The 12,505-nt window shown below is 41.4% G+C and overlaps 1 protein-coding gene across 1 annotated transcript in view; it reads left to right on the forward strand.

The window, feature by feature from the left end:
• RABGAP1L (RAB GTPase activating protein 1 like) overlaps positions 1 to 12,505 on the forward strand; it is a 242,971-nt gene that overhangs the window by 131,460 nt on the left and 99,006 nt on the right. Inside the window, exons 17-18 of the mRNA XM_008636116.2 lie at positions 8,660 to 8,734; positions 12,108 to 12,233. Coding sequence (XP_008634338.1) covers positions 8,660 to 8,734; positions 12,108 to 12,233 — 201 coding nt within the window. The remainder of the gene's footprint in view (positions 1 to 8,659; positions 8,735 to 12,107; positions 12,234 to 12,505) is intronic.

Here is a 12,505-nt window from a genome sequence, read left to right on the forward strand (position 1 = left end):
GAGCAGTTTGACTTGAGCAACTCAGTTTTTTGTAGCTGCTGCAGCTGCTTTTAGTTACGCTGTCCAGAATTAAAGACAACTATTCTACATTGGAAAGAATCTATAAAGTTCCATGAGGGCGATGAAAGAATTTGGGAACATTCTTTGGAAAGAAAAACTCTTTTTCATGAAGGCATATCTCAGTCTACTTTAATGAAGAACAAATAAAGGAGTGAATCTGTCTGAACTGGAAGCAACTTAGAGGAGTTACCTGTCCAGCGGGCAGCTTCAGAGGGGCACAGATGTCAGACCTTCCTGGGTCATTTCCTTTCTGTAGGAAATGTGAAGAATTCTGCATGTTTTCTGAATCTGGGAGCTTTCCTTGCTTTCAGGGCCTCTTCCGCTCCTGCAGAGAAAGTTGCTGTAGCTGTTGGTTCTCTTTTCTTGAAGGATCTTGAAGCTCAGAGCTGCTGCATCCTTGACAAAGAGAAAGTCAGGGAAAAGTGCCAGGAGGCCTGTATGGATGAACAAGATGCTCCTGGATAAAGACAAACAGAAAAGGAAGCCTACAGAGGGTGAAAGCAAGGGCAGGTCATCTGGTAGGAACATAGAGAAATTGTCCAAGCAGACAGAGATCAGGTTTGGGAAGCTAAAGCCCTGATCGAATTAAATCTGGCCGTGGGTGTGAAGGGGGACAAGAAAATATTCTATAGGTAATCTGTGATAAAGCTAAGACTAGAGAAGATGTGGGCCCTCTCTGTAAGGAAAGGGCAAACCTGCTAACCCAGGACATGGAGAAGGCTACTCGGTGACTTTTTTGCCTCTGTTTTCACTGGCAAGTGCTCCAGCATCACTGCTGAGGTCACAGGAGGCAAAGGCAGGGACCTGCCTGGTGTAGGAGACAAGGTTTGAGATGATCCAAGTCGCCTGAAAGGCCGTGGGGTCTGATGAGATGCATCTGTGGCTCCTGAGGGAACTGGCACATGAAGTTGCTAAGCTGCTGTCCATTGTATTTGAGGTCATGGGCATCCTGTGAAGGTCCCACTGAATGAAAATGGGGAAACATAACCCCCATTTTTAAAAAGGCAAGAAGAGAAGGCTCCAGGGAGACCTCAGAGCCCCTTCCCGTGCCTAAAGGGGCTCCCAAAGAGCTGAAGAGGGACTTTGGGAAAGGGCCTGGAATAACAGGACAAGGGGGAAGGGCTTCCCACTGCCAGAGGACAGGGTCAGATGGGATATTAGGAAAAAATTCTTCACCTGTGAGGGTGGTGAGGCCTGGCACAGGGTGCCCAGAGAAGCTGTGGCTGCCCCATCCCTGCATCTCTGGAAGTGTTCAAGGCCAGGTTTGATGAGGCTTGGAACGAGCTGGTCTAGTGGAAGGTGTCCCTGCCCATAGCAGGGGGTGGAATTGGATGAGCTTTAGGGTCCTTTCCAACCCAAAACCATTCTGGGATTCTGTGGTCTTCGATCAGAGACCTCTCCATGTGTCCATCAAGTTGAGGGCTGCTCTTCCTGTGAAGCATTTTGTATTTACCTGGAGTAGAATGACCTCTGTCACTTGGCCACTTTCTCTTGATAGAACATGTTGTGCATAGCAGCTTTGCAGTCAATTTTTAATTCCCTGCTCCAAACAGCTTTGTCTCATCAGCACTCTTTGTTACTGTGCTATTTTTATGTGTTCTTTAAGGTTTGTGAATATTTGCAGCACGTCTTTCTGCAGGGTTCTGTGAGTGACCTCACCTTTCTTCTCTGGGTGAGAACTGACTGTTTATTCCTACCTTTTGCTTTTTCTCCTTTAATCAATTATTTGAGTGCATAAGGGGACATTCTATAGCAGCTCAGTTCCCTGAAAAGCCTTTGGGTAGGGATCTTCTTGAAGAGTTCATCAAAATCCTGGTAATCTTGCTGACTCCCTCATTCTTTTACGTGCTCATTGGTTCAAAGGAGGATTTGGGAAGCTTTGCTTTCTGGTAGAACAGCCATATCCAGTCTCCAACATGGAATTATTCATAAATTTACTGATTACACTTAAGGGTTTATTCCTACCTGCCAGTGTTGAGATCTGACACAACTGCCGTGGAGATTCCCAGGCAGTAACTTTTCCTTCATCCTCACACAGTCTTCTTACATGACTGTGGCTGTGACAGATGTCTGTTTGGGTCTGACTGGACCTTGAGTTCATGATTGATAAACTGTTTTCTCCAGTGCATGCGTTTTTGAGAAATACTGTTCAAGACTGATTAATTTGCTTATAAACTTGTCGTTCCATTGGGAATAAAAAGTAATAATCTGTGTTGAAAGTAGTAATGGGGCAGCTTTTTATTACTAGAATAACTCTTACCAGAGGTGCTGGGTACTGGTGCCCTTCTTCTAATGTGAACCCAAGAAGTTGGAAGAATGGGATTATTGAATATGGCTGGGAAAGGTCTGTCCTCAAGTGGGAGGGTAAAAAGCTGAAGAGCATTTTCTTCATTCCCCACTGAAATGAGAGATGATCTGAGCTGTCAGATAAAAAGGAAAATCATTAAAAGCTCACTGCCTCATTTTAACAGGTCTGTCGGTTTTTGTTCCATCTCTTAATGTCCTCTTCAGAACAGCAGGAAATCAGGAAAGATTGAAACTTTTTCTGTTGCAGAACATTTATGTGACAAAGTACCTAAAAATAAACTTCAGGACTGACAGTGGTGATAAGGAATGAAAAGAGTTCCAGATTCTAGACTGGAGATTTCACTTGAGGACACCACTTAAGCTGGATTTTCACAGAGCAAATTCTGGGGAATCTTTGGGAAAACTGCTGCTTCTTGCATGCTTTCTGTTTAAATCCTCTGCAAATTCTAGCTCTATTTAAAGAGCTCACCTCAGTGTTACAATGCATAACTGAACAGTGCTCAGTGCCTGCCTCCCTGCTCCGTGTGTACTCACAGCTCCATGCTCCAGGGAATCAGAGCACTTGGCAGAATTAATCCTCTCGACTCTCTGGAGTGCATGCAGCGTAGAATTTAACACGATACGTGTTTTCCCTAATTTTCTTACTAAAGTAACTCCTGTTCAACAAACAACCAGTGTGACTTTAATGGGGAGAAGGGAGCACGGTGCAGGAAAATCAGTCAGGTTCGCTTGTGCTGGTTGGTACTGGGCAGACTGGGAAAACAGACACAGTGCTTTCCTGTTTCTCAGAAAATGCTTGAGTTACTTCTCAAGATTCAGAGTTGGTGTCAGTGTTTCTCAGTAAGCTGAGGCCTTGCAGAAGGATAGGAATCATTTGTATCAGGACCTGTTTTGTTACTAAATACTTACCCCTTGGTGGATCAGATTGGTGGATTTTTTCCCAATCCCGGTCTCGCTTGGCTGGAGGTTTGAGGTGCAGGATCAGTGTGAGAGCTGGCTTGCTGTGAGGCCAAACACTGTGTTTTAGTTGTTGTTGCAATGTCTGGTTTTTGGTAGCCACGTTGGCAGAGAGAATAACAAACTGCTTTCTAGCAATGCTAACTCTGAGTGGGCTCGTTATGGGGTGTTTCAGCTTTTGTTGCTGTGTACTGAAATATGAAAATATCTTTGAGTTGCTCTTCTGTAACCAGTAGCTTCTATGCCCATGATAAGCTGTGAATGATGGATTATGCTTCAGCAGAGCTGCTGCTCAGTGCTGGCCTGTAAGATGAAAGTCTCATTTTCATACTTTTTTTTGCATTTTCATTTCCATTCCATTGCAGCATGCCTTTTCAGATAGTCACCTCTTCTCACTGTGCATGTATTCTTCCACATTTTTCAATCCTTAGTATCTCCTTAGATTTACAAATGGGAAGTTTCAGTGTTTGTCCAGGTGTAATTATTTGTCCAAGAGCAGATCTCTTTTGTTCCTGCAGAAATCTGTTTGCCAATTTTAGGGTAAACACAATCAGTTAAAGAATTATTCCTCATCTATTTTTAATTGTTCATTTTCTTTGCTCCTGGGTTGAAGAGCAGTGCTAGTAGATATTGTTGTCTTGTTTCATGCAAAGGATTTTTAACATTATCTTGTCTTCTTCTGTTTACATATTAATAAGGATCCTTCTCTGTGCATCTGTTTCCAGTTAATGGAGAAGTTCCTGGTGTAATGTGATACATACTCAATGCTGCACCCATAGGAATATTACTGCTTTCAGACTGTTGGTCTTAGAATAAACTTAGGTATGGAGTTTTAACTTGTACTATTACTAAAATGGTTTAGCAACTGAGCATGTAATGAAAACCTTCTTGGGTGAAAAGTCTGTGTCAAAGTATGGATGTTTTCCTGAGTCTGAGTGTCAGACACCGCCTAAGTTGCTTAAATCTACTAAAGCAGACTTCAGCACAGAGCTCTGTCTGTGTTAAACACTGAGTAGTTTCCCTTGGCCATTTCACAGAGATCATAGGGGGGCACACCCTCTGCTCTTCCACATTTTAGTCTGCTGGGACTCACAGACAGCAGTTACAGAAATCCCAAATCTCAGTTTTAAATTCAGCCACCTTTCCCTTGTCTTTTAAATGCTACATACTTGGAATCTTTCTGTCTACAGAAGACTCTGATCTGGGAAGATTCTCCTCTGTTAATTACTTTGAAGAAGAATTTCTGCCCAGCCCTGGATTCTTGGTTCACTTTCCCAGCATGCTGGAGGTTCTCTATCATGGCTTTGAGAAGACTCTGCTTCCAAAGAATTCACTTCCCAATGATGATGTACTAAGAACAGCGTAGTAATTCTTCTCTTCAGAACACAGATAACTATTACAGAGATGTCTTAATTCTGTGAGATCATCATTTAGTGAAAATGAATGAAAATAGACTTCAAGTCAGAACCTTCATTAAATCCCATTTATGAGACAGAGAATATTTGAAATCTCAGTGAACTGGGGCATTGTAATTGGAAGTTCCTCAAGGGCTTAGGAGAATAGTAAGTTAAAAGACTGTGACATGGCAAAAATCCCATCCTCTTCAAATTGTAAGGTTACAATGACTGCAGTGGAAATAGGGGATTTGGGATTTTGCCTTGTTTTTGTAATTCATGTGGAAAGAGAAAGTTAATGCTCCCCAGTTCCTTAGAAGCATAGATCTTAAATAGTTAATCTTAGATCTTTAGTTAATGAGATGATATTATGGTGGTATCTGTAGGCAGCAGCCTTATTTTTGAGGTTATTCTGGTTAATTACATCATATTTCAGCACTATCAAATCCCATAGGTTGCTTAAAAATAAAACAGTATAATTGGAAATGTAATGTGCATTAAGCTTCCAGAATCTCTTTGCATTGGGTAGATGCAATGAAATCATGTAGATTTTAGAGACTTCATTAAAACCTAAACCTTTAGTTGTCAGGATCATCATGTTTAGACTTAAGAGCAGAATCTTTCTTTGTTTGATCGAATTCTGATGCTTGTGTCCAGGTATCTGATAACAGCTGCTTGTCAAGATCAGATTTTGGGGAAGGACCTAGTGGAAATTAATTTCAAAAAGCAAGTGGATCAAGCAGTTAATTTTTTTTTCCATGGTTTTTGGTTGCTTCAAAGGTTTTTTAATGATTCCATCCTTTTGCTGGGGCCCTTGGACATTTTTCTGCTATATAGGCAGTGTCCACTAATTAATGTCATATTTTTATTTAAACCAAATTATCCAGTACTAGCTGATTTGTAGTTCTATGGATCAACCTTCTTAGAAAAGTTTCAATTTTTTCATCTCTTCTCTTCTAATCAGGCAGTTAGTGGTTTACCAGTTTACTTCCCCCCTCCAGCTTTTTGGGTGAATACCATCTGTTCTTAATAAATTTTCAGTAATTTTATTCCCTTTATTATCTCTTCTGATACTCAGTTGGACACAGGTCCTTCAACACATCCCCTGTTAGAAATGGTTCCAGCAGGATGACAAACCCTGTGATTCTTCTGTAATAAAACAAACACAGGGGAGGTTCATGGGGATTTTCTGCTGGAGCTTAAATACAATTTTCTTACATTGACCGTACATTTTCCAGGCAGAGATGTTGCCTTCCTGCTCTGAAAGTGTTTGAAACGGACTTATTACGAGCTCAAATGTGTTTAGGAAGTTGATTATGAGAAACTTTGCTGTTGTTCCTTCATGTATTTGTGTTTAACTGCGAAGTGAGGATCTTTTTTTGGTACCCTCCTCATTTTCCCTCTTTTGCTGTGACTTCAACTTCTTTCAGAATCTCAAAAGAAGCGTGGTTTTATTTCTTACAACTTCCTGTACTTTTCAATCTATGAATTTGGAAGCCATTTGTTTTCTCCAGTGTGTTGGTTTCTCAATTTTTTTTTTTTTAATTGCTATTTTCAGCAAATTATTCACTGTAATGCTTCTCACAACAGAGAACCCCCAGGCACTGGTAATTTGATGTTCATTTTTCAGCGTAGATTTTTTTTAAAGTAAATTAGAAGTGTTTTTTATATAGTGTGAAGAAATCCTAGATCAGATTTCTCATTTGTAATTCTGCACATCTGTTTCTAAGCAGAGCTGGCTCATCAAAACCAGGAGTAATACAGCATTTAGGAAAGCTTCAGAGACAAGGTATTAGGCATCTATAAACTGATAGATCTGGGGAACAAAGAGATAGATTCATGATGGTGATTAACCAGTGGATGTTTCTAGTTAGTCATAGAAAATATTAATTTAAGCATTTAAAGTAACTTCTGTTAATTTAGTGCTTAGCAGCTAATTAACTATTTTATAGAGAGCATCCTTTCTTTTCCAGTTGAATTTTGTATCTGCCATTGTACACTTCTCAGGTTAGCTTTTATATTTGATTTTTGTGACTAGAGCTGTTCTAAACTGGCAAGCAGATTGCAGTGCTTCATTAAACAGTTTTCAATGATTTCTGTGACTTTCTGTGAATTCTTGTCCATTGAAACTGAGCAATGGGCTGGGATTATTTTCACCCAGCTCCTAACTAATCCCATCTAACAGCTTTCAAAAGAGTGGTGAGCAGTACAGACAAAGGGCAAAGAGCTGCAAGTCCCAGGTCAGTTTTTCCCAGAGGAAATGTAGGGCTGAATTGTTCTGAAACAGTGACCTTTAGTGGAATGCTCATGCTGTACTCACAGAAATCCTGTCTTCCAGAGTCATTTCAGAATTCCTCACTAATACTACATTCTCCCCATCACAATGAAAAAGGTGATTTGAAGGCTTTCACTGTGGTTTGTTCTTCATTTCAGCATTTCTGCAGAATTAATTTGCATTGTTGTTCACACTGTTGGCTGGAAAAGAGGCACATTTTTTGAGTTGCAGTTATTACCTTTTGGAGAGGCAGCATATCCACCTTTGGAATACCATGGAACGGCCCCAGTGTGGGTGGGTTTGGCCCCCTGGGACCCCTGACCATGTTTATTTATTTATTTGTTTATTCCCATGTTTATTTATTTATTTGTTACTTTGAGCTGTGAGTACGTGTGGTGTTCTGGGCAAAGTGGATCTTGGGGTCCTTGTGGCTCCTTCGTCCCCCTGGCTCTGCCTTTTGCTTTGGTTCTCCCTGGCTGTAACCTTAGTACCTCACTTATCTCAGGATGTCTCTCCTCTGATGTCAGTCCTGCTGCTTAGACTTCCTCAGGTTTCCTCAAATTCTTAACATCCTCTGACATCTCTTTAAAAACAGTATCTGTCTTCTCATCTCGGGAAAGTAAAGGGGAAGGAAAGGCTAGTTATTTTAGTTTGGGGATTTTTTAGGAGTAAGAAAAAGCATGTCTGTCATACCATAGGAAAATGAGTCTTGTTCATTCTTCAGCATAACAAGGGCATGGGAAAACTGTTTCTGATGAAATCTTTGGGTTAGAGTAGCTCTCAGCAGTTTTTTTAACCTTCAGTCCTCTACTTCCGTAATGTCAGAACTTGTTTTTCCTAAAACAAACATTCATTCTCCCCACAGCACAAACTTCCCTGGTTTTCATGTTACATTGGTGAAGTTCTATCATTATTCACCTGAGCAGAATTATCCTTGATTTAAGTGAAGCGAAATTGCATCCAACTTTTTCCATGCTGATTGAAAAATAAAAATAATAATTTACAACTACAGCATCTGTGGAGGGTTGAGAGTGACCTGGGGGTGCTTTTAGAAAAGCCCTGAAAGCACGAGAGTGGTTACAGTTTTACCCCCTTAGCCGGAGTAGTGTTACGTAGAGAATCATGGAATGGCTTGGGTTGGAAGGGACCTTAAAGTTCATCCCATCCCACCCCCTGCCATGGGCAGGGACCCCTTCCACTACCCCAGGTGGCTCCAAGCCCGTCCAGCCTGGCCTTGGACACTCCAGGGATCCAGGGGCAGCCACAGCTTCTCTGGGCACCCTGTGCCAGGGCCTCCCCACCCTCCCAGGGAGGAATTTCATCCCAGTATCCCATCCAGCCCTGCCTCCAAGCCCGTCCAGCCTGGCCTGGGACACTCCAGGGATCCAGGGGCAGCCACAGCTTCTCTGGGCACCCTGTGCCAGGGCCTCCCCACCCTCCCAGGGAGGAATTTCATCCCAGTATCCCATCCAGCCCTGCCCTCTGGCACTGGGAAGCCATTCCCTGTGTCCCGTCCCTCCAGTTCCTGATGGAATGTATCTCTTCGACTTCCTTGTAGGCCCCTTCAGATCCTGGAAGGAAGGATCCTGAATAGCCCATTGATGAGAGCACACTTTGGTAATGCCTGTATGCATTTTAAATACAGTTTGACTTCTCTTTTTTCTAGGCCTATTCTGTCTACGATGAAGACATTGGCTATTGCCAGGGACAGTCCTTCCTTGCAGCTGTGCTTCTGCTTCATGTGAGTTAATTGCAAAATGAAAGCTTTGGTATTTGAAACCAACGCAGCTGGAAAATCAGCAGTGCTGCAGCCATGCTGTTTGACAGATATTTACTGTTATTTACTTGCCTGTATTAGTTTTCCTCTTGTTGCTTTTTGGCCGTAGAGATTAATGGCTTCTGTCTTCATGAATGTAGATTTTCTTTATCTGGGAGAAATCTATTAAATTCCCAAGTACTTCTGTGTCAAAAGCTGAAATCAGTTTGTTGCATATTAATATTTACTTTTTATTTAGTTGTCACCTAAGTGAGCTCCCTGTGTGCTCATGGGGAATTTAACTCCAGGAGACGTTCTCAGAGCAGCTCATCAAAGCAAGTAGTCTCACTAATTTTTTGGGAGACTTTTTCTCTTGGGGACATTTTATAGTATCTTCTGAGGGCAAGCTGATTTTTAACCTTGATATTTTAGCCTCTAATCAGAAACTGCACCAGCTTTGATCTGGGTATATGTCCAGATAGATAAATAAATACACGATTTTTATAGGTGTAAGATGCTTTACGTGTGATGTCTCAGTGGAAAAGCAGCATATTTATTGAGATAAAGTCTATCTGAATAAGCCACCCCAGAGCTCAACCACAGTTCTTACTCAGGCTCTTGCCTGCTTTTTCTCTCAGGTTTTAATTAGTAAATTATCAATCAGGATTGAAATACCTTTTGAAGTGTGGGTTTGAGACAGCTGCTGGTGGTGTGTATGTTATACACACTCTTCCTAAGGTATTTGGAACTCAAATTCAGATTAGTTTAAGTTGTAATTCCTAGTGAGAGCTGTGACTCCTTGAAATCTTGAGAAACATGATACAGATGACAGTGTTGCAGAGAAGCTTTAGATCTTTAAAGAATAAACCTGTATTAGTCCCATTATTGCAGTCTAACATACTCTGTAAGATAGCTTATCTAACAGTAATTTTACAATTAATTTTTTACCCAAAGCAGGATTTTGAAGTTCACTGGAAAAATAAGCCATTTTCAATACCAGAGGTGTTTAGAAAAGGGTGGGTGTCACATTCTTAACATTTGACTACTACTTCAGCTCCTCTGCCTTTGTTCTGTGCTGTCATTACTACAGAGAATCAACTCTGTTTCTGCTGTTTCTGGAGCTGGAAGAAATTGCCCTGTACACAGGGAACACTAAATGGAAGTTACATTTTAATATGTCCTTTATAACATTTGGTTTCATCATAGGATATTAAAGTGAAATGCTCAGAGAAGGGGGGAGTGAAGCAGTCTCAATGAGCACAACTGTAATTTGGGAGCTTCCTAGGATGTCCTCACACTCTTGTTTTTCTCAAATTCTCCAAACAATCTGTAGGCTGTGAGTGCTTTTCTGTCTTTGCATGGATTTCTAGACCCTTTCCTTTTCCTTTTTTTCTGGGACAGGTTATGCTTTCTCTTCCATGTGGATAGGTTTCAGGGATGGTTGGGTAGCCTGAACCTCCATCCTCTGTTTTTGTGGTTTTGGTTCTTTGATGAAATTCCCATCAAGGATATGCAGGTAACTTCTAATCACAGGGGAGCAGTGTTGCCAACTCTAATAATTGTACTCTAGGTCTCCCAGTATTTGACTTTTTTTTCATGTCTGTTTTTCAGAGCCCTTGTCTGTGGGGAGAAACAACACATAAAATTTCACTTAAAAAAATTACAAATTTCTGGCTTTTTGTGATTTCAGAGAAAAGACAGCAAAGGGCAAATATCTAAATACTAAAAATCAGGATGGCAATGCCCAAAATTTGTGTTCTGCTTAAATAAAAAAAATAAATGAAAATTCGATGTATGATTTTGAATCCTTGGGATTGGTAATATCAGAGAGCCTCTATTCACTGAGAGCAAGGACTTGGGGAGCTCTTTGGCCCAGTCCTGACCTCTGTTCCATCTCCCTGTCTTGGGGCAGGGACAGTTGTCAATGCATGAGCATCTGACTGAGCACGTAGGGTGGATGTGCCTGTGCATGAGCACCTGCTGTTTCATTAGAAATAATTGGTTTTTACCAAAACCCCTGAAATTTGCATTCATTGTCTTACAGAGCAGATTCAAGCCTTTTGGTCAGGATAAAATTATTTCTTCCCTTTACTTTGTTTGCAGCTTTTCTGTGCTGTCCGTGGGGAGCATTCCATCCAGATGAAATTGTGATTAAGAGCTTTGAAATTCCTAAGGATTTGTCTTGGGTAAATGAAGCCCAGACTGACAGCCATCAGCCAGCCTGGCAACCCTTTGTGCTAACCAGTTCCTTTCCTTTTTGATGTCTGAAAATGAAAACGAAGCTGTCTGCCCGTGGCCCTGGAGACAGGGCCGAATTATGGGCTGAGCATAAAAGATGAAACCCTGAAGGGAAATATGAAGAGCCTAAAATTCTCTTGAAGAAAATACTGAGCTTTTATCTGTAGCTGATAGGTGATAAGGAGTTGGCAGTAGGCCAAATGAGTGAATGCACTTGAAGGTGGAGAGGTGTTCTTGATTGTCAGTAATTGTTTTCATTTGTTACAATCTGGTGCTTCCAAAAGAAAGCACGTTTTTAATGGGATTGAAAGGTTGATTTGGGTTCTGTTTGTGCCTGTCATTCTTGTGCTACCTGAAGGCAAGGGGAAGTTGGGAAGATGATGTGGAGGTTTTGTGACACGGGGCTTCCCACCAATTCAGCATTCAGTGGGCTCAAGCCAACAAATACAAGCGTAGAGTGGCTCAAACAGCTCATGTGAGTGCCACCTTCCAAACCACTGATGGATGAGACATTTTGGTCAGAATGAAATACAGATTATGGATGTAGGGATTCCAAAAAAGTCAGCATGTGAATAGATGGGATTGTGGGAAACCTGACTTCAGAGTTTGATGCCCTGGGGTTTGAATGAAAGTGGATAAGCATTGTTCTCGCTAGGGGTTGGTTGTACCTTATTTCTCCTGAATTTTTCCCATTTAACCACAGTACACATCACTGTCATGAGTTGTTGCCTTTTTATTTTATTTTCCTTCTTTTTTTTGTTTTTAAATTGCTTTTATATGCCTGAGGGTTGTGCACTGGTTGTTCTCATACCTATTTGACAGAAAGAGTGCTGCTGACAGTTGTGCTGCTGGGATGTAGACGTACATGAACCTGTGATATGACCCCACATTTTCTTCAAAGAAGGCCTTACAGAGCCAAATCCAGGTGCTCATCAAGGAGAATAGTCCCCTTGAGATTTTAGTTGGTTAATTCAGCATTCATAGTACTTGGCTGAAAATTTTAACACATCCCTGGTTCTGAATGCAGTGTGCATAAGGTGTTTAAGTGTGTGTGTCTGTGTAAGGCATGCCCAGCCCTAGCTCCATTATTAACCTTATTTTTGTGTATTTTTCCAAACAGATGCCAGAGGAGCAGGCATTCTGTGTATTTGTGAAAATAATGTACGACTATGGCTTGAGGGACCTCTACAGAAATAACTTTGAAGATCTCCATTGCAAATTTTTCCAGCTGGAGAAGTTAATGCAGGTGGGGCCAGAGTAACAACTTCTCCTTCCATTTATTTCGTAAATGGAAATACTGGCATGAAGAAGAGATTAATGCTTTGCTTCCAAAAGCTATTGGATAATAAAACCCCTCTCCTTTTAGAAGTGGGGTAAAGCAAAGCAGGGAAGTTGAATAGCTGAATTCAAACATCCTGAGTCAGATTTGTTTCTAGTTTCTTTTGTCTTTGATATACCACTCTTGCTGCTAATGTTTGTATCCAAGCAGAGCAGGTATTTGATTCCCCCCCCCCCCCC

The sequence above is a fragment of the Corvus brachyrhynchos genome, unplaced genomic scaffold (genome assembly GCF_000691975.1).
Source record: "Corvus brachyrhynchos isolate BGI_N302 unplaced genomic scaffold, ASM69197v1 scaffold466, whole genome shotgun sequence".
Classification (NCBI taxonomy): Eukaryota; Metazoa; Chordata; class Aves; order Passeriformes; family Corvidae; genus Corvus; species Corvus brachyrhynchos.